This window comes from Erpetoichthys calabaricus, chromosome 6 (genome assembly GCF_900747795.2).
Source record: "Erpetoichthys calabaricus chromosome 6, fErpCal1.3, whole genome shotgun sequence".
Taxonomy (NCBI): Eukaryota; Metazoa; Chordata; class Cladistia; order Polypteriformes; family Polypteridae; genus Erpetoichthys; species Erpetoichthys calabaricus.
This window is the reverse complement of record NC_041399.2, coordinates 192762828-192784578: the sequence shown is the minus strand read 5'-3', so window position 1 is coordinate 192784578 and position 21751 is coordinate 192762828. Positions and strand designations below refer to the sequence as shown.

At 36.4% G+C, this 21751-nt stretch overlaps 1 protein-coding gene across 17 annotated transcripts in view; it reads left to right on the top strand.

The window, feature by feature from the left end:
• Window positions 1–21751, top strand: part of scrib (scribble planar cell polarity protein) — a 284575-nt gene that overhangs the window by 198816 nt on the left and 64008 nt on the right. For 11 of the 17 annotated variants that reach the window (XM_051929184.1, XM_051929190.1, XM_051929189.1 and 8 more), the window contains 3 exons: window positions 5213–5653; window positions 10119–10187; window positions 18696–18746. In XM_051929184.1, coding sequence (XP_051785144.1) covers window positions 5213–5653; window positions 10119–10187; window positions 18696–18746 — 561 coding nt within the window. The remainder of the gene's footprint in view (window positions 1–5212; window positions 5654–10118; window positions 10188–18695; window positions 18747–21751) is intronic. The other 6 variants (XM_028804216.2, XM_051929192.1, XM_028804217.2 and 3 more) reach the window with 3 other exon arrangements.

Below are 21751 nucleotides of genomic sequence, written 5' to 3'. Positions count from 1 at the left end.
AGTGTAAAATGCTTAAGATGTATATTATGTGTTGTTTGTTTCAAGAAAGTTAAGATTTGAGAATCTCAAAAGAATAAAAAAAATAGAATACTATGTAAGCAATACAAAATACCTTCTTGGGTCTGTTTAGTTGTTTTAATCTTTATCAGTGTGCTGTATATAACCTATAATCCTTCTGTGGTTTAAATTTTTTGATTACCACCTTTTCTGGTATATACTAAAAGTCATGGGCAACTGAGTGATAATTTGTATGTAGTAATGATACATTTTTATTGCTTAATGTTGACAGAGTTTTTGTGGTTTTTGGAGGAGCCACTCGGTGCTTGCTGCTTACAGTGTTATCCTCTGTGGTATTTGAACCTGATAAATTTAGATGTGCCCGAAACACAAAGCAGCTGTGATCTCTGTTTGCTCTTTGTGATCTTTACATTAGCAAGTTGCTTATTGTATACATCATACGTTTCAATTCAGGCTATACAAAAAATATGAAATAACTGATTTTTTTTTTTAATTTTAACAAATAAAGCATGATCAGTTAAGAAATGGTATACACATTCTACTTTAGTTTATTTTTGAAAATAAAAATAGTTTTGATGTTTACATTTTTATTATAGTTTTAAATATAAGGGGATCCCCAATTTTGATATTTTTACACTAGAGCTGTCCATAACTGTCTGAAGTGATTACTGATAATAGAAATAACGGCAATAACCCAAAGCAAATATATTAATTCCTGGCCAGAATTATTCTCTACAAAAAATAAATGATGAAACATTTCTGTCTGTTCTATTCAATAGTTTCTTTAACAGCTGCTTCAAGAACAGTTAAATACCGAGTACATAGTATAACCAATGGTATACAATACATATCACATTAATGATGGAACAAGGCATTATTCATGGTGGCATATTCTGTACTTCAAGTTCCACAAGATAGATTGAGACTTTCCAGGCAACATTGGCATTATAGCATACTTTAGCTGCAAACATACTCTTTAAATATTATATTATCTGTCAGAATGCATAAGTAGAATTACTGTTAATTTAAATTTGTTTAAGGTCATTGGAAATTCTTTAATTTAGTTGAAATATTTTACTCTTGTGGGCATATTAAGAGTTTGGAATGTATAGCTCAAAGGAGAATATAAGCACATCGCAGATACTTATTGGCAGAATACTTATGCAGATGATGTTTCTGATTTAAATTAGCTGAGCTTCTAATGTTTGGTTGCAAGCACTTAACTAAACACATGTAACCATTTGCAATTGACTATCATTTTCATGATCTACAAATTGTAACATCCTAACATGCTGCCCATTTGCTGATTTCTCCACAGAAAATGCCCAAAAGCAGGTGAACAAAAATAAATTTTTACATGTTACATATACTTGTATTTAATGATGAATTATATTGTGCTTTCATCATGGATTTGTCTCAGGGGCTTGTTAATCTGTTAATATAGTGGAAGTACATGTTATGCAATTAATTTCTAAGCTACAAGGTAACCAAGGAAAATGCTGAAGTCAGGATATAATGTCTACAGTATATATGATCTAATGACCAAAATGGTAAACATTTTCTTTTCATCCATCTGTTTTTCTGCAACAGAATTTTCCAGTACGGGGTCATCTTGAGATGCTTCCTTGGCAGCGATTGTTACATGGCCGGAACCAACTCAGATCAAATATTAGACTAGAGATTTATTGCCATATACATTGTGAGAGTGTAGTAAAATTATTGTGCCACATTTGCAGGAAGTTGCAGGGAAGTATACAGTTAGGTCCATAAATATATGGACAGAGACAATTTTTTTCTAATTTTGGTTCTGTACATTACCACAATGAATTTTAAATGAAACAACTCAGATGCAGTTGAAGTGCAGACTTTCAGCTTTAATTCAGTGGGGTGAACAAAACGATTGCATAAAAATGTGAGACAACTAAAGCATTTTTTTAACATAATCCCTTCATTTCAGGGGCTCAAAAGTAATTGGACAAATTAAATAACTGGAAATAAAATGTTCATTTCTAATACTTGGTTGAAAACCCTTTGCTGGCAATGACAGCCTGAAGTCTTGAACTCATGGACATCACCAGATGCTGGGTTTCCTCCTTTTTAATGCTCTGCCAGGCCTTTACTGCAGCGGCTTTCAGTTGCTGTTTGTTTGTGGGCCTTTCTGTCTGAAGTTTAGTCTTCAACAAGTGAAATGCATGCTCAATTGGGTTAAGATCAGGTGACTGACTTGGCCATTCAAGAATTTTCCACTTCTTTGCTTTCATAAACTCCTGGGTTGCTTTGGCTGTATGTTTTGGGTCATTGTCCATCTGTATCATGAAACACCGCCCAATCAATTTGACTGCATTTAGCTGGATCTGAGCAGACAGTATGTCTCTGAACATCTCAGAATTCATTCGGCTGCTTCTGTCCTGTGTCACATCATCAATAAACATGAGTGTCCCAGTGCCACTGGCAGCCATGCACGCCCAAGCCATCACACTGCCTCCACCGTGTTTTACAGATGATGTGGTATGCTTTGTTTAATGAGCTGTTCCACGCCTTCTCTGTACTTTTTTCTTGCCATCATTCTGGTAGAGGTTGATCTTGGTTTCATCTGTCCAAAGAATGTTTTTCCAGAACAGTGCTGGCTTTTTTAGATGATCTTTAGCAAAGTCCAATCTAGCCTTTCTGTTCTTGAGGTTTATGAGTGGCTTGCACCTTGCAGTGCACCCTCCGTATTTACTTTCATGCAGTCTTCTCTTTATGGTAGACTTGGATATCGATACACCTACTCCCTGGAGAGTGTTGTTCACTTGGTTGGCTGTTGTGAATGGGTTTCTCTTCACCATGGAAATGATTCTGCGATCATCCACCACTGTTGTCTTCCGTGGACGTCCAGGTCTTTTTGCATTGCTGAGTTCACCAGTGCTTTCTTTCTTTCTCAGGATGCACCCTACTGTAGATTTTGCCACTCGTAATATTATAGCAATTTCTCGGATGGGTTTTTCTGTTTTCACATCTTAAGGATGGCTTCTTTCACCTGCATGGAGAGCTCCTTTGACCGCATGTTGCATGTTGAAGATTTTGCTGTGAACAGACAAGCACCACACCTCAAATCAACTCCAGGCCTTTTCTCTGCTTAATTGATAATGACATAACGACGGACTTGCCCATACCTGCCCATGAAATAGCCTTTGAGTCAATTGTCCAATTACTTTTGAGCCCCTGAAATGAAGGGATTGTGTTAAAAAAATGCTTTAGTTGCCTCACATTTTTATGCAATTGTTTTGTTCACCCCACTGAATTAAAGCTGAAAGTCTGCACTTCAACTGCATCTGAGTTGTTTCATTTAAAATTCATTGTGGTAATGTACAGAACCAAAATTAGAAAAAAGTTGTCTCTGTCCAAATATTTATGGACCTAACTGTATATAGGCAATAAGATAAGGTAAATGATATATAAATAAAAATGAGAAGACTGGTCTAATGTACATAGTGTAAAACAAAACTGCATAGACCCATAGATTGTATTAAACAGTAGAGATAAAAAAAGTAAATGACAGTACATATGTAACGTACAGTAGAAATACATGAAAATCAGTAGGTGGGTACAGTACTGGGCAGGTAAGATTTAAATTGCCAGAATTCAGTTGCCTTTTGGCCTGGTGGAAGAAGCTGACTCTGAAGCTGGTGGAGTATGTAGTGAGGCTCTGGTTGGGTTTACCAGATGGCAGAAGTGAAAACTGGATGGTTTGGATGGAATCCCCAGTGATTTTAGAAGCTGTATTGACAGTCCTTTGGAAGAGCTTGCGAACCCGGTCAGGTTATCAAACCACACCATGATGCATTTGGTCAGAATACTTTCTGGTGCAGGAGTAAAAGTTTGCTAATATTTTGGCATGCCAATAAACTTGGTTAACTTCATGCCTTTTTAATAATAATATCCATGTGAAACTATAATAGTTTTAGAGGTACAAAGCCCACTGATGAAACTTGTGCAAAAATGGGGAAAACATGTAAACTCCACACAGAAGGCTCCCAGTCAATAAGCAAACCAGGGTTTCAAGTATTGTGATGAAGCAACATTAACTACTGTGTCATTATGCATTTCTTAGTTAAGCTAGTGCTTACTTTGTGTATTTTCCGCATAATGATTGATATTTAAATTTTATCCTACAATGTGAGACTATTCAGCATTACTCATTGGGACAGTGTTCACATTTTGCCTGAGCTAAATTCATTGCACTTTGTCTGTGGGATTTCAGGAATTTAGTAATGGGTCCATGTGCACAGCTGATGCCATAGCAGCCACTTGTCACGGTTTATTTTTGACTCTTGACTGTTCTTAAGGGGGGGGCTGTGCTTGACAAGAGGAGTCATCAGAATAGCACTCTGGCTTCTTTTGGTAAGCATCAAGCTGGTCTCGTTGTGCCTGTGAGTAATTCATTTTTTTTTTGTGTTAAATTTTTCTGGATGAGAAGTGTTGTTTACCATAAAAAATTAGTGTAATTGTGATATATTTATTTTTCTTAGTTTAACTAATCTTAATGACTTTTTAATTGTTTCTTACTGCTTAATCACATTTACTTAACTTTTTGTTTGGGAACAATTCCAATCTTCTATAGTTTCAGGAAGTGTGCAACAAGCTGGACAGTATTAACAGTCCAGTTTTTAAATGTGAATTTGGTAGCTTTCAGATTTTTGATTTTACCTTGTTCATCTTGGCTCTGCTCTGGAGAGCGTTTATTAGCTTACCATTTCTCCGTCTGAGTCAACAATACTTTGCATGCTTAAGACAGCTGTCTGTTCTTCTTCAGGTCACGGTTTTATAGAATTTTTATAGCATCTAGTTTTGAGTGCGGTTTCTTCAGGTGGAAGTACTTTTTAAAATGTGTAATGCATGGTTCATTTAAATTCAGTGATTATTGCCTTTTTGGTTTTAAAGTAATTACCAGGTGTTTTTATTATGTAAGGTTTCTTGTTCTGTTCTGAGAGTTGTTTTTTTTTTTGTATCAACTTCCTTCAAAATACTGGAGTTATTTGGGTAACACGTTTATGAATAATGTGCACTTATGTTTTGATTCTAGTTGGCAGTACACTGGTAATTGGTGTAATATTTTTATAGCCTCCTCATTTTCCTTTTTTGTTTATTTTTCCCCGTCTTTTTTTTTTTTTTTTGTACCTTTCTTCTAACTCAGTTTATTACTCTTCCTCAGCTCTGTAAGTGTGCTACGCCGCCTTTTGCAATGGAGGTAGCTGAGCAGTCCTACAGCAACTCTCTTGAGATTACACATGGGGTTCCTACAGAAGACAGAAGGTTATTGTACTCTGAGCCTCAGATCCTCATCCCCAGTTCCTTACCTGCAAGTGTTCCTTGCCAAAATGCTTTGTCAATTGACTGTCAAGATGAAAAGCTAAAATTTTCTGCATCAAAGAATATTGTAGTTTCCCCAGTGCTAAAAGAGAAAAATCCTCCACAAGTGGAGGAGGAGGAGGAAGAAAACCTGGTGGACTCCCAACCAATTTGTTTTAGTGAGAATCCCTTTTTAGTGGCCAATCGGCTGAGGAAAACCAAACCTGCTGAAGCAAGGATACTTTTAGGACCTCCTGTTGGCTATGGGAAATTGGGCCGTTTACAAACAAATCTGTATTCAAAGGCAAGCTGTAACTTCCTGTGCTATCTTTGCAGATTGCTTTTAGCATGTCTTAACTGCTTGGCTGCACGGGCACTGCCGAGTTCCGTGATTTACTTCTGCCTTTTCACCAAAGCATACAGCATGCAGTACCTATGACGTTTCTCTGTTAATACTTCACTCTAGTGATTTGTATTTTTGATAGAACATTAATACATCTTTCTGAAACATTTGACCATCTTATATAACATTAGTTAGAAGCTGGATTAAAAAAAAAGTTATCTTTTCTCCATACAAGTAGGTTTTCATTTTTTAGTAAATGGGCCATGCAAGAGTTTGCGTTACTCCTTCTGTAAATTCAGATAATTCATGGTTGGAGATTTCTTAATGTACATTTTCCCATACACCACAAGTATTTATGTGCATATTTTGTGTCTGTTGCAGAAAAAGTTTTCAGTCCTGTGTTATTATTAAACCTTTAATCTTGCATGGATTGCAGTACTCGGGTCACATGTATCTTGGAGTTTATGTGCATGCCTTTTTGTACTGAGTATAATTAAGTGAATGCTAAGGTTTTATTTTAACATGCTGCATTGAAAACTGTTTCATCAATTTGACATTGACATATATGATCTACATCAAGAGCATGGGTTGAGATTTTTTTCCCATGTGATTATCATAATTGTGTATATCTGTTTTAGGCTTGTTTTATAAAAACAAATTCAGACATTGGAGGAGCAATGTTAATATTATGAGTGTAGCCACATTTTAGTTACAACATATTAATTTACATATTTCCTCTGCCTATTTTATTGTTTCATATTCATAGTTTTTTTTCTCTGGAGTGTTCTGTCAGAGAAGTTTTACACAGCTATTTGTTTCATGCAGTTACATTTGTTTTTATGTTTCGTTGATGAGGCACATGGATTTAGAACTGAGAGTACAGCCTGAAATGATATCTCTTATTTAGGCTTTGAGCCAGCTGCGCAGCCTTTGACCTTTCTGGCACATTTGGAATTCCAAAGATTTATATTTTCTGTCCCTAGGTTTATCTTCCAGTCCTTATTATCTGTGTGTTTAAAAAAAAAAAAAAATTCTTAGATTTCATTGGCAAACCTTGCAGTAAAACTGATATCCCTTTACTTGTGTTACTAGTTATTAGAATAAAGAATACATAATAAGTACATTTCACATGTTTACATGTACTCTCTTATTTTAGAAGTATGACAATTAGGAATGACCGTTCTTCTTTTTTGTGGTTGTTCTGCAAGTATGCTTAATGCATAAGTAGGAAAATAAATTTTGAGGTGATAATTTTTTATAGATATTGTAACCTTTACCAATTTTTAGATAAGAGTTTTGTCAAATCTATAATTGAGAGTTATTTAAAACCATTAAGACAGTGCACTTATTGTGGTGAACATAATGTTTACATTGTAGTGCCTCGTATTTTTATTCTGTGTGACCAAAACTTTGTACTCTTCCTGAAAGTTTTACTGCACAGTTCTTTCCCTAGTTTGTTGAAAAGTGACAAGTATTCTCGCTATCTCAATCCATATCTCTTGTGTGAAGTCAGAAGCTGATAAGTGATAGAACTATAGGATTTACATTTTATGCTTTGCCTTAAGACTTATTTTCATTGCTGTCATTCACTGCCCAGACTCCTGTATATTTAGGACATTTTTTCCTCCATTTTGCAAGCTTATCCAGGTAGGTCACATGCCAGTAGTTAACTGGCTCCTTGATTTGAAGAAACAGCATTTTTCCTAATGTATTATATTTCTGCACCCCTAACCCTGTTATAGAACATAAACCTAGCTTCTCATTTCTTAACTAAGGAGAAAAACTCACCCTTTTCCTTGGAGAAAAAAAAACCTGGCTGAACATTTAGTGGAACTGATTCTTATAACAGCAGGATCCCACTCAGCTGAACCATTACAGAGTAATCTGTATATCAGGTGCAGTCTCCATTCCATTACCCTGGTATTGGCTTTCTGTTGGAGGCTGAGAAGTGTAGATCACACCCTCTTATTTCTCTGGGGATCATCAGTCATGCCTGTCATCCCAAAGCCATAGAACATTGCAGGGTGTGTTAGCCAGTGCACACCGTAATATCTAATGCTTTCAGCCTTTCTGGTCAGCACCAATGCACTTTTATGGCCTTAGTACTCCAAAGCTTTTGTAGACAATGCAGTAAACTCAACCTCGGGGATGGACCCAACACCAATGAATGCTTCTAGCACATCCTCCGAGGAGGAGGTAATATCCACTAAGGTTAGGATTTGTTCAGAGTGCTTGTTCTATCCATTAACAATGTCACCAGCTTGAAGTCATTGTTTTGACAGACTTGCTGAGAATAGTCTGTGCAATATTCCATCTGTTCTTTTAGAACAGTAAAATTGTTTGCCAGAACCTTTTCAAGGCAGTCTAAGTCATTCTCCAGGTTCTTTTCAGTTCCACCCAGTCACAAGGGATTTTGCTTAAGCTGCTCTTGTAGCTGTTGACAGTTTGGTATTCTGGTACCTATCAATCAGATGTAGAGATCTTCCAATTAATATTGAATGGAATATCTTGTTCTTCCACAACTTCCTTTACCACTGGTATTCATGAACAGTTTCTTCGTTGACCTCCATGACGGGTACTAACAACCTTCTGGCCACAACTCCTTGCAACTACCTCAACCACTGAAGTCTTGTACACTGTTAATTCAGACCGTATGACTTTAACTTCCACTGACATGCCACGGAAGCTCTTCCAGAGATGAGAGTTAAACTCGGTTCCAAATATTCTGCTAGTCATTCCTAGCAAATCCTTAATAGCATGTTTAGGTTTTCAGACTGCCTTTACTGAGTACTAAATCTGTCTGAGACAAATGATCATTAGTGGTGGTGATCACAAAGTGGAAACTGGTTGACAAGTCATTGACAACTTTGTGACAAGGTAATCTAGTACTAGGTGCATTTATTGTTGTGTTTGCTCATGGTGTTCATTATGGACCATAACATTACTAACACAGAAATTCATAAAACAGTGCTGCTCAGATTCAAGTTAGGCAGACTTTTCCTCCCAGTCATACATCTCCAGGTATTCTGTCATTATGTACATGAACAGTAATGTTTTCCAGCATGACTAAAAAGTCAGGAGGTGGTATTTTCTCAAAGACCAAATTCAATAGGTCTTAAAGACAAAATAAATAGAATACCAGTCAACATTTTTCTCTCTGCAATCGGAAGTCATGTTAAGGCAACCCCTTCATTGACTATAGCTATCACCCAGCCAAAGGCTTGTTGGCATACCCACACAAAACCTTTAGCATCGGGCAGCTACCAAGCAGGACAGACACTTTGTGATCCTGATATCTCGTTCCAGATCCAAAGTTGCTTGTACAGTTGAATTTCACAGTATCTTGCTAGTGTTTTCTCAATCTCCCATGTGAGCTCTCACTTCATCTCTGCAAGAGAAATTACATTGCACGTCCACAGGGTGTTTTTATTTTGCTGAGGTCTACAATAGTTAGGTACCACATTAGCCTGTCACTGAATGATAGTGAATGTGACCTTCATTTTCACCTTGTACTTGCAGAAGCTCTCAAAAAGGCTTCATGTGGCTTTTTTTCAGACAGAGCAGAACCAGACTACATTTGCTGTTTACCCAGATCTGGTTCCAGGAATTAACCACAATATTGGTGTTTTGGCTGAGAATTTTTATTATTTGAGATTATCATGAGGAACATGAGTGTTCTCAGCCTGGCCCCTGCCTCTTAAATCACTTCAAAAAGGCAATTTTTAAAGAAAAATTATAAAAACAGTTTATGAGCATTGTTCTCTGCAAATATTATAAATGGCCAAATTGATTTATTTTTTTTAGCGATGTTCATCTATTAGGATCATGCAGTAGGTTTGTAAAAATTTGGTTTTAGACGTTTGGGGGTATAGCACTGTTGAAAAGATTATCTTAGGTAGCCTGTCTGAGATAAGCCATTTTTAATCATATTTCCTTATCTAATAATGTTTAATTCCCTTTTTTTAAAAGAGTGCACTGTGTAGGCTTAACACCATATATTTCTTATTATTGAAAAAAGTATTTTCCCAAATTAATAAGCCAACTTAAAGTCTTAGTCATTTTATTTTGTGTAACATAGACAATTTAGTTCATCAGACATCCTTTGAACCACAAAGCTATCACCAAGGTATAGCCACCTTAGAATAAAAATAAGTGAAAAAAAATAGTGTTAAAATTTATGAAAATGATTTCTCTCTAATATTACTCTTTTTACATTTTCCCCCATTTATTCCTTAAAATTTTGTTTCACTCTTCTGTAATTGTTGCATAAAATCTCAGGCATCCCTTGATGGTAGTTTCTGTTGAAACTGTGCTACCAGAAGGGTGTTGCTGTAGTTCAGATTTGTTTTGTTCAGCGTTTTCAATTTTGATTGCTTTTATTTCTTAATATGTTATTATATTAATATTTTTATATTCTTTTTGACAGGGCAGTTCTACTGAGCCTGCTGTAAATAGCCCTAATCGTGAAGCCCCATATTCTCCAGTCTCTCAGCCAGTAAGTACTTGAAATTAATGTAGAACTGTATGCTGTAATATCATGTGATGAATGGAATTTGTCAGTTTTATAATTATACAGAAAGACACACATGCACAGACCCTTTACGCCCACTGGCTTTGGTGTGAACAACACATGGGTGTCTCCTGATATGGTTTAGACCTGAAGACTGACATGCCTTGATCCTCGAATACCTTAGACCCATAGAGGCTAATATACCTTGGTTAAAACCACATACCAATCAACAATATTTTACTTTTATTGTGATATCCGTCACTTTGGTATGTCTCCCTCAGCCTGCTAGATTATTAGATTACATTAGATAAACTAATCCCAAGGGGAATTCAAATCCTGTAGGAAAAGAAAGTGTAAATATCCATGACAACAAATGCCCAGTATTTACTTTATTATTTCAATTATTTCTAGATGTAAAGAAAAAGTATATACATTTAAAAGCAAAGTAATATTTATTTAAGTAGAGTAATAGCAATAGAGAAAATGTAATAGAAAGTTTAAAGGGGTAGTAAAGTCTTGATGTATTCAGTATATAATCCTAAACAAAAAACACCCTTGCTTTAAATTCAGAAATTTTACTGATTATTAGCAACAGTGTAGCATGTAATCCTGGTCAACTTATTTAAGTCAGGCTACAAGTATATGTATGGTCTCTGACGTTTCTCTACAATGTAATCCCGGCATGATAGAATGATCCAAGTTTGTCTATTAGCTTAACTTTATGCCAGTACTAGGGCTTCTCCCTGACCAGTGGGATGTTGTAGTGTTAGGGTAACTCCTCTAGTTCACTCCTTATGCATTTTGACCAATCCAGTCTTGTTTAGCCATTATTCAGCCCCAGCTAGCATATACTCTTCATTGCAGTGATCAATTGCTACTTGCTCCAGCTTGGTATTTTATTGAATTTTCTCTAGTTCCCTTTACTTCTAAGTCATGAACTGTCTGCCACTCTAAGCCAAGGTAATACACTTAGATAAACAAGAAGAAAAGAATGTACGGTAAAGGTGTAAAACACCATTGATATGTATACAAGAGTCTTGAAGAGTACATTTATCTTCTTCTTCTTCTTCTTCTTTCGGCTGCTGCCGTTAGGGGTTGCCACAGTGGATCATCTTCTTCCACATCTTTCTGTCCTCTGCATCTTGTTCTGTTACACCCATCACCTGCATGTCCTCTCTCACCACATCCATAAACCTCCTCTTAGGCCTTCCTCTTGCCTGGCAGCTCTATCCTTAGCATACTTCTCCCAATATACTCAGCATCTCTCCTCTGTACATGTCCAAACCAACGCAATCTTGCCTCTGCGACTTTGTCTCCCAACTATCCAACCTGAGCCGACCCTCTAATGTACTCATTTCTAATCCTATCCATCTTTGTCACACCTACTCATTGAAGAGTATATTTATAGTTCATCGAAATCGGTATCAGCAAAAGAATTGTAACTGAGGCAGATTGCAGCTTGCTTTTTAATATAATACTTGCTGTTACAAAATTATAATTTTATTCCTCCAAAACATATGCAAAATCTACTATGTAGTAATTTAGTAGTGTATATCCTACTTTTTATTCTAGTAAAGAGTCTTTGTTTTACCTGTTTAAAGAAAGACCTATTAATATGTACAATTTCTGCAATAAAAGAATATTAACAGGTATGTTTTTGTAATGAGGAGGGAGGAGAATGTCCGATAATCCAGAACTACTGCATTAAATGGGTGACATTTTTAGCAGTTATAACAATAGATTTGACCCACTTCTAGCATCATGTTTTTTTCTTGTGTAAGTTAGGAACAACAACAACAACAACAACAACATTTATTTATATAGCACATTTTCATACAAAAAGTAGCTCAAAGTGCTTTACATAATGAAGAAAAGAAGAATAAAAGACAAATAAGAAATTAAAATAAGACAACCTTAGTTAACATAAAAAGGAGTAAGGTCCGATGGCCAGGGTGGACAGAAAAAACAAAAAAAAACTCCAGAAGGCTGGAGAAAAAAATAAAATCTGTAGGGGTTCCAGGCCACGAGACCGCCCAGTCCCCTTTGGGCATTCTACCTAACATAAATGAAATAGTCCTCTTTGTAGTTAGGGTTCTCACGGAGTCACTTGATGCTGATGGTTATACAGACTTCTGGCTTTTAATCCATCCATCATTGTTGGAACATCATGGTGCTTTGGGTAGATGGTGGTGGCACAAGCCACCACCAATAGGACACCGGAAAAGGAAACAGAAGAGAGAGTAGGGGTTAGTACAAATTTTGAATGAATAGTTATTATAATGAATTGGATATACAGAGTGTCAGGATTAAATTACAGTGAAGTTATGAGAAGGCCATGTTAAAGTAATGTGTTTTCAGTAGTTTTTTAAAGTGCTCCACTGTATTAGCCTGGCGAATTCCTACTGGCAGGCTATTCCAGATTTTAGGTGCATAACAGCAGAAGGCCGCCTCACCACTTCTTTTAAGTTTTGCTCTTGGAATTCTAAGGAGACACTCAGTTGAGGATCTGAGGTTGCGATTTGGAATATAAGGTGTCAGACATTCCGATATATAAGACGGGGCGAGATTATTTAAAGCTTTATAAACCATAAGCAGAATTTTAAAGTCAATTCTGAATGACACAGGTAACCAGTGTAGTGACATCAAAGGAAGACATATCCAGGTGCAATTTTTATCTTTGGCTCCAAATTTTAAACATTGTATACTGAATCCTGATGATAATTCAATTTTGTGATCTATTTTTATTTATATTTCACCCTCATTTTAAAACCTCTGCGCAAGCTAAAACACTTCTGTCATTCTCTTGACTCTTTTTTAGTTTTTAAACTCTACCCACCTGTTTTATATGCATTCTTTATAAATATTAATAGTGGCAATAAATGTATTGTCTTACTCTTATTCTTATGACAGGTTTCCTAAATAAAACTTAATTAATCATTAATAGCAACAGTGGCTCTCACAGACGTGAGGATAAATTTGACTGTAGAGCTAATGCTGTTTTTTTTTTTTTTTTTTTAAATTAAAATTACAGGAAAGATGCATGCAAGTTCTGCAGATCCTTTTACTGGCTAGTTTCAAATTGAATTAAATTTTATTGGTCACATTCAAATTATACATATAGTACAATATGTAGTGAAATGCTAAGTTGCTCATCTCCAATGACAGTGGCTTTAAGAACAACAATAAAAAAGGAAAGTAACAGTAATACATTACTTTATAAGTATCAAAAATCATAATTTTAAATATGATTGTGTTAAATAACTAAAGAAACAACTTAAATAACTTAATGTAAGAGACTTAACAATAAGGCATTATGTAGTTTCAGACACTTTCCTTATTCAAAATGCATGTACACATTGGTAAAAAGCTCCTCCTGAGTCTCTCTCTGAACCGAACTTTAGGCAGCAATAGTGTTTACCTGACCACAGTGCACAAAAGAGGCCATTGTTGGGATGGCTGGCATCATAATAATAATAATTTTCTTTGCCCTGGTCTGACATCACCTGGTTTAGATGTCCTCGAAGTAGTGCTGGGTGGTATACTGGTTCATACCGAAAACAGTTTATTTATGTTATGATATGGATTTTTCTTATACCGCAACACCGGTTTAAATTGCCTAAACGATGTTCGGAACATGGCACAGCGGGAAACTGTTCAAGTGGGGACCTTTTTCACTGCTACACCACTAATCACAGAGGTGTTGTGCGGGGGCTCTTTTTCACTGCTACACCGCTAAATAGGCAGTGTAGGTATTGCGCGTTGAAATTGGACAGAGAACATTCTGAAACTGAAGCTGTAGCTGACGATAAAGTTGAACATGATGACACAGAAGAACTTTTGCTGAAAAAAAGGAGTCACGGCCGTTGCCTGGAGATACTTTGGTTTTAAAAGGTTGGATGTGGACCATTATGTTCAAATGTGTAAATACTGTTTCTATACTACTGGATAATACTGCAAGCCAAGTTGTACTTGTTTTATTTGTTTTCAATACAGTGTAATGTACCTGGGTACTGTGTAATAGTGTGACAACATGTTGACTTTAATCTCGACGCTTATGACGAGAATAAAGTCGACATGTTGACTTTATTCTCGACATTTCTACTTTATTCTCGCCATTTATGTCAAGATCAAAGTCGACATGTTGACTTTATTCTCGTAATTTGTCATTAAAGTAGAACATCGTAAACTAAACTTCATCGTAAAATGAATATTTAATTTACTAGATTTTCTCAAACCCCGTCTTAAGTTATATAGCACATTAAATGCTTTGTGTTAAGTGTTCCCCGAGCCATGTTAAATCAGTATGTGCTTCTTAAACTGACTTTCTCTTGTACTGAGGAGGCGCCGCAGCGATCGCCACACAGAATACATTCACTTCATGATATTCCTGCTCTCTGAACATTTAGAATGCTAAGATAAATACTTGATATCATTTTCATGATGAAATGCATTAAAGCATGTATTAATCAAGGGCACGGCGGCATGGAGGTTGCACTGCTGCCTCGCAGCAAGGGTGTCTCGGGTGTACCCTGCCTTGAATTTGCATGTTTTTCTGGTGGGTTTACTTGGAGTGCTTCAGTGTCCTTTCAAAGTCATGTAGCATGTGGGGTTTTGTTATGCTATATTGACCCTGCTAGTGTATGTTTTGCTTGTATTCACCCTGCGATGTGCTGGCAACTCATTCAGGATTTGCTCCTGCCTCACACAATGCTTGCTGGGATGGGCACAACCCTGAATGGATGGCATAATTAAACATGTATAACGAAGATATTTTTAAAGTTCTGAACACTCCATGGGCTAAGTTTATAACTAGTTTTAATTTCATAAAGACGTTTATCATGTGGTGATTGGTTATGTGGAGAAAGAAAAAGGAAAGATAGGAACTGGGGTTTTGGTACATCAGACAGACAGAACGCATGCAATAAAGAAAGCCTGCTCAGAAGAACATCCGTTGAATTCTGTGTTTGTGTCTCCAACACAATATTTAAGTTAAACCTTTGCGATAACCATTCATACATCCAGTTTTTTCGAGCCTCGTCACACCTGCCATAAAGTTCTCTACACTGAACATACACCTGGGGACCCCTTACTGCGAGGGAGCAGCACTACCGTGCATATTCAATACCTGCTTTAGTGCTTTAATCTTAGCATTCTAAATTTTCAGAGAGCAGGAATATCATGAAGTGAATGTATTCTGTGCAGTGATCTCTTGTCGGCGCCTCCTCTTAGTGCGGAGGAAGTCAGTTTAAGAAGCGTAGTGATTAACAACTGGGTTGGGGAACACAACACAAAGCATTTAATGTGCTACATTAACTTATGACAAGGTTTGAGAAAATCTAGTAAATTAAACATTGATTTTAGGATTAAGTTTAGTTTACGACATTCTACTTTAATTATAAAATAAGCTATGAGAATAAAGTGGAAATGTTGACATTAATATCGACATAAGCATCAAAATTAAAGTGGAAATGTCAAGAATAAAGTCAACATGTCGATTTTATTCTCGACATATAGTTTATTTTTTTCTTCCCTGTGTCCGTATTTTTTTTTCTTCACAATGGTCCTAATACGATTCCGAAGGGCTATACCACAAATAGCATCATAAATGCAAGGTGCAGTTTTATTATTTATGTATATAGCTTAGCTTGAAGCAAGGTCCATATTAGTGCAGATTGCCTAAATGATGGTTCAGTTGGTAAAGATGTCATCACCAAGTTGCACTTATTTTATTTTAATTTGGTGAATACTGTGTAATGCACCTGGGCTTGAAGTGTTGAAGTATTAGTGCAACTATCAGTAATAATACTATTATTTATTTTATTGTTATTATTTATTAGTTTAAATATTGTGCAGTTTAATGATGGTAAAGCTGTTTAAAAAGTCACTTTAACATGTCAGTGAACACAGATGGTTAACATTAACAGAAAGTATAGTTGGTTTACAAAAAATATTTACTATTTATTCCTTTTCTAAGACATGTTCAGTGTAATTCAACTTTTGACAAGCACTTCTGGATATTTTACTAAGTCTAAATGCCTTTTTGGATGGCTGAAAATACGTTGTCAAAATTATAGTTTACGTTTTTGCAAGATTTGTTCAATAAAAAGGTTCTAAATTTTAAATGCATGTGTCTTGCAATGTGATTCCTTCTCTTCATTAGTGCCACCCCCTTGAAAACTATCACTTTATGGGACCATGCAAACCTGTATTAATACTTGTGTGCACATTGTACAATGCTCATGACAGTGGAATAGGTTATTCTTAGCCAGTCTACTGCAGTAATTGCAGTGGAAAATGTGGTTAACATCCACTCATGCATGGGAAAAAAATACCGTTGAATACCATGAAACCGGGATAATTTAGAAAAATACCGTGATATAGTAATTTTGGTCATACCGCCCACCCCTACCTCGAAGTTAGGGAATGCACACCCTGTAATGCGTTCTGCTGACCACACTGCTGTTTACAGAGGCAATAAAACTTCCTGTCAGAATACTTTCAGTGGTAGATGTGTAGAGGGTCTTTATTAAATGGGAGCAGGTCTGAAATCCCAAAGGCGTCTGAGATGGTAAAGACATCATAATGCCTTCTTAGCCAAGGTGTTAGTGTGTTTAGACCAGGTTAGGTGTTCTGTGATGTGGACACTGAGGTATTTTTCTCCACCAGGGTGCTGTTAATACTAAGGGGGTAGTGCTGCCTCTGCTCTGTTCTCCCAAAGTCCACAACCAGCTCCATTATCTTGTTAACATTCAGGATTAGGTTGCTGTCCTTGCACCAGTATAGCAGACTCTCACCTTCATTTAGGTAAGCCTGCTTATTGTTTTTAGAGATCAGGCCTGCCACAGCTGATAATGATGTTAGAATCATGAGCTCCTCTCTTTAAAGGATGTTATATGCAGTAATCTGTAATTAATAAAAATATTAATTAACACAAGTGAAAATGACCAAAGGTTACCATCTATTTTGCCCTTTACAAACCACACTAGTTGTGGCTAGTGTATGTATCAAAGGGGAGACTGTTTAAAAAAAAAAAAAAAAAAAAGTTTAGGAGCTGTCAATTTAAAATATCTAATGTGATAGTTTTGGTCTAATATTCTAGAGTGTGACAATTTGACTTGGGACATTGCTGAATGTTCATACAAATAATTATTTGCTGCAGTAATTGTTTGGGTCTCATTTTCTGTGGTCACAAATAGTCCCAGTAAGGGCAAATATGTAAAATAGTTGCCAATCATACATATAGGTTCACTTGTATAATGTATTCTTTTTACTGAAGTTTTTAATCCTGTCAGGTAAGTTTTCATGTTCTCCGTTTCCCATTTTAACTTTTCTCATAAGCTGTAATTCATTCCTTCTGTAGTAGTGTATTATGTGTGCTATAAAGTGTACAGTTGTTGGTGTATACACAGTTGCTGAGAATATAATCATAATTTATGTAGTAGATTTCTTCATTTACAATAAATACTGCATAAATTGATTATATTCTCAGCAACTATGCACCCTTAAGTCCTGCTGTCTACCACACTACTTACAGATTTCTTCCATGTGTCGAAACAGTGCCTTCTAAATGACATCAATTTTAACATCACTTGATTATGATAAGATTCCTCACACCTCAACCCTTATTTCCAGTGTTTGAACCAATTTTGCACCCATCTACACACCACACCTTCAATTCCCACTTGATTTGTTTTCATGCCCAGCCTTTCATGTTGGTATCTTATCAAAAGACTTCCAAAATTTAAGAAAGTGTCCTATGCATCTCTCTGATCATATCCTATTGTTGCTTCCTCTCAAAATTCTAGCATGTTTTGGTAAAACACAATCTTCTCCTTGTGAACCCCTAGTGACTTTCCTCCAGTATACCTCTTCTTGCCCTTTGATGCTCAATCATTTCCTCAGTAATTGCTTCCATTAATATTAACCCATGATGCATACTAAGATCACTGGCCTATAGAAAATTGTTGTTGATTTACCTCCTTTCAGAATACCTTTTAGTTTGCCCAATTTATTATCTTCTTCATATTTACTATGTTTGTTGTTTATCTTGACCAAAAACAAGTTATCCTTGTACCTAAATCTATAACCATAAAACACTCTTTAGGTGTGAGTTGTGTCAGCCTTTTATTTAAATATATGTAAGCAAAATTAAATTGTATGTTATTATTAAATTCAGTTTCTGGTTATTAATGCAATACAAAGTAGACAGGGATATGCAAAATACCTGGCAGTCACTCTCCCCAAAGTTTTTAATGCGATTAATTATCATGCATGCAAAACTATCCAGATTTCTAATGTATGCATCTGTCAGGTTTCATAAAAACTTGTCATAGGAAATCAGAAAGCTTCCTTTTTTGTGTAATTTTACTGTAAAATATCGCTTCTCATACTGTATATATTTTCTCATTATTTCTTGCTGGACAAAACTTTTTTTCTGTTCTACACAAAAAAGCAGAGAAAGAAAAAACTATGTTGTTTCTTCCTCCTCTTCAGCTTCCTTCCACATCCCCTTCTACAGTCCAATCAGGCAGAGAGACTCGCTTTGTAAGTGCCTTAGTGTGGCCTGCTTGTTTTTGTCATTAGCACGTAGTGTTCAGGGACTCTGCACGTTAAGACCTATTTGGGGCATATTGGCCATAAATTCCAGTGGTTTGGTTTGTGAGCATTCAGAATTGTTAAAATAAATAAAACATGTAATTGTATATTATCTTTTATTTTTTTTTGTTTTGTTTAATGTTCAAAGATATGCAAGTTAAAAAAAGACCAAGTTAGTATATACTTTAATTTGCTACAGGAATCATATTTGACTTTTATTGTATGTAGTTCCTCATATTGGTAATTGTCTGATTGTGGAGTATTTCTATATTTTTAAAGTGTGTTATACATTTATACTTGAAAAGTATTGAGAATGTTTTACCATTATACAGTAACTGTTGAGTATTTTTTTGCAAACTTATGTAGATTACCTTACCTACATTAAAGCAGCCTACTCTGTAAGTTAACATGTAATTGTAGAATTTACTGAGAAATTAATATATTTGAAAATACCTATATTGATAATTTAAATTCATTATTTTTAAAGTGTCAGTGTTTGACTCATAAGTGTACATGCTGGTTTAAGTAAAAATAAAGTTAAGTGTGCAAGAACCAGCAATGGAATTCTTGGTGATAACTGGTCCTATGTTGAAATGAGAATTCTATATTTATTTTTTGTAAAAATAAAGATTGTCACGGTAGGGTTTTGTTCAGTTCTTAAAATCCCTGAGCCTATAAAGACCTGAGGCCTTTTAGAACTCAACAAAAGACTAATTACACTGCACAATTTTTTTTGAAAAGTCTGGTGCATCACGTTGCAGTGTCCTGTCCAACAGTATTCAGCAAGCAGTGACGGATTCCAGTTGCCCTGGTATCGTTTCTCCATCGTAGCCATGTCCTGGTGAAACCTTTCACTGTGTTTGTCACTGACAGCACTGAGATTTGCGGGGAAAAAGTCCCAAGTGTGAGTGGAGGAAATGAATCTTGAGTGATATGTTGCACATCATTATCTTGTATGCTTTGAGAAGTTTGTCTACCAGCTGAATGTAGTTTGGGGCTCTGTATTTGTACCAGAAAATTGTCAACAACGTCTTTGAAGGCTTTCTGGCCGAACTAACAGATCTTCAAACTGCTTGTCAGTCATAACATGTCTGATCTGGGGGCCTACAAAAATGCCCTCTTTGATCTTGGAGTCAGTTATTCTTGGGAACATCTGTCTTAAATAACGAAAACCGTCGCCTTCCTTGTTCAGTGCTTTCACTAAATTTTTCATGAATCCCAGTTTTATGTGAAGAAGAGGCAAAAATATCTTTGCCGGGTCGACAAGCAATTCATGTGCCACATTTCTCTGTCCTGGAACTAACTCTGTCTGTCGAGAATAGTATGACTCTTTGGCACGGCTGTCCCATTCACAGATGAAACAACAGTGCTTTATGTAGCCGAGCTGCAGTCCTAGTAACAGAGCAACGACTTTAAGATCTCCACAGATATTCCAGTTGTACCTGCTATACTGGATGTGCTTCATCAACAGTTCCATATTCTCATACATTTCTTTTATGTGTGCTGCATAGCCCACAGGTACTGAAGGATAAACGTTGCCATTGTGTAGCAGAACAGCTTTCAGACTTAACATTGACGAATCAATGAAGAGACGGCACTCTTCCGGGTTGTGATCGCAACCCAAGGCCGAGAACAATCCTTCAATGTCACAACAGAAACAGAGACCATCGACTTGTGCAAAAAGTTTGGTTATATCATGATGTCGGCCTCGAAACACATAAGTTTTCATACCTGGTGACAGCAAACACCATTCCTGCAGTGTCAAACCCAGCAGCTTGGCTTTTGCTTTTGTCAGACCCAAATCTCTGACCAAATCGTTCAATTCGGACTGTGTTATCAGATGTGGATCGCCTGATGAGCACGGTTCAAAATCCAGGTCAATGTCCCTGTCAATACCCTGCATTGCAGTTTCTTCATCTGGTTTGTCTAAGGTCCAATCCTCTGGAGGTTTCAGAATTATATAGATAGATAGGAATTGGAAGACTGTCGTCATGTGGCACGGGTCTCATTGCTGAAGGCAGATTAGGATTTTCAATTGACTTCTTGTTTTTCACAGAGAAACCAGACACATTAGTCAAACAGAAGTAACAGTCCGTCATCGTCTTTCGAGTGCCTCTGAGCCAGGCTCTAGGACTGACAGCACATGTCGCACAGCAAATGTGAGGCGCCCATTCCTTGACTTGATCACCAATTTTGCAGCTGAAATACAGATGATAAGCTTTCTTCACAACAGCAGTCTTCCAGCGTCTTTGAGGCACAGGTGTATATTCGCCACAGATATCGCAGAATGTATTGTGGCTGTTACGACATTGACGAGACATATCGCCTGACACCAAAATGTCTATAGCATCAAGCTTACTTACTGTTATATTGCTACAGATACTACACTTTACTATACTGATACTGTACATACACACACTGACTATCTATATTAACCAAATGAGCAGGATCGGTGTATGCAAGCCACCTTTATAGCATGCTGAGACAGCGTCAAGCTCATTCAGACCTGCCCAGGATGTCAGCTTCCACAGAACAGCTTCCAACCTGGCCTGATTCCATGCCTGGACATGCCCAGGCTGCACAAACCGTTGTTAAGTCACTTACGGGAGCGAAAATGTTTGGATACAAATATAAGAAAATATTATGACAAAACTGAAACAGTACGTGATGGGTAAATTTTGATGTGATATTCATGATCCGCACCCAAAAATCTATAAGAAACACCTAACAGTGTTCAAGAAGTAAAAACTTTGTTGTGCAGTGTTGCATATTATACTTTCAGGTTCTGCCTTAGTAATTGTCCTTTTCATTTTGTTTATTTACATCTTATAAAAGTCTATCACCAATAAATGATTCACAATTAATAAGGCCATCTGGTTGCTCAGACAAGATTTTTTTTTTTGTTTGCTTTTTTTTTTTTTTTGTTGTGGAACTGAGCACATTTATGGAAAAAG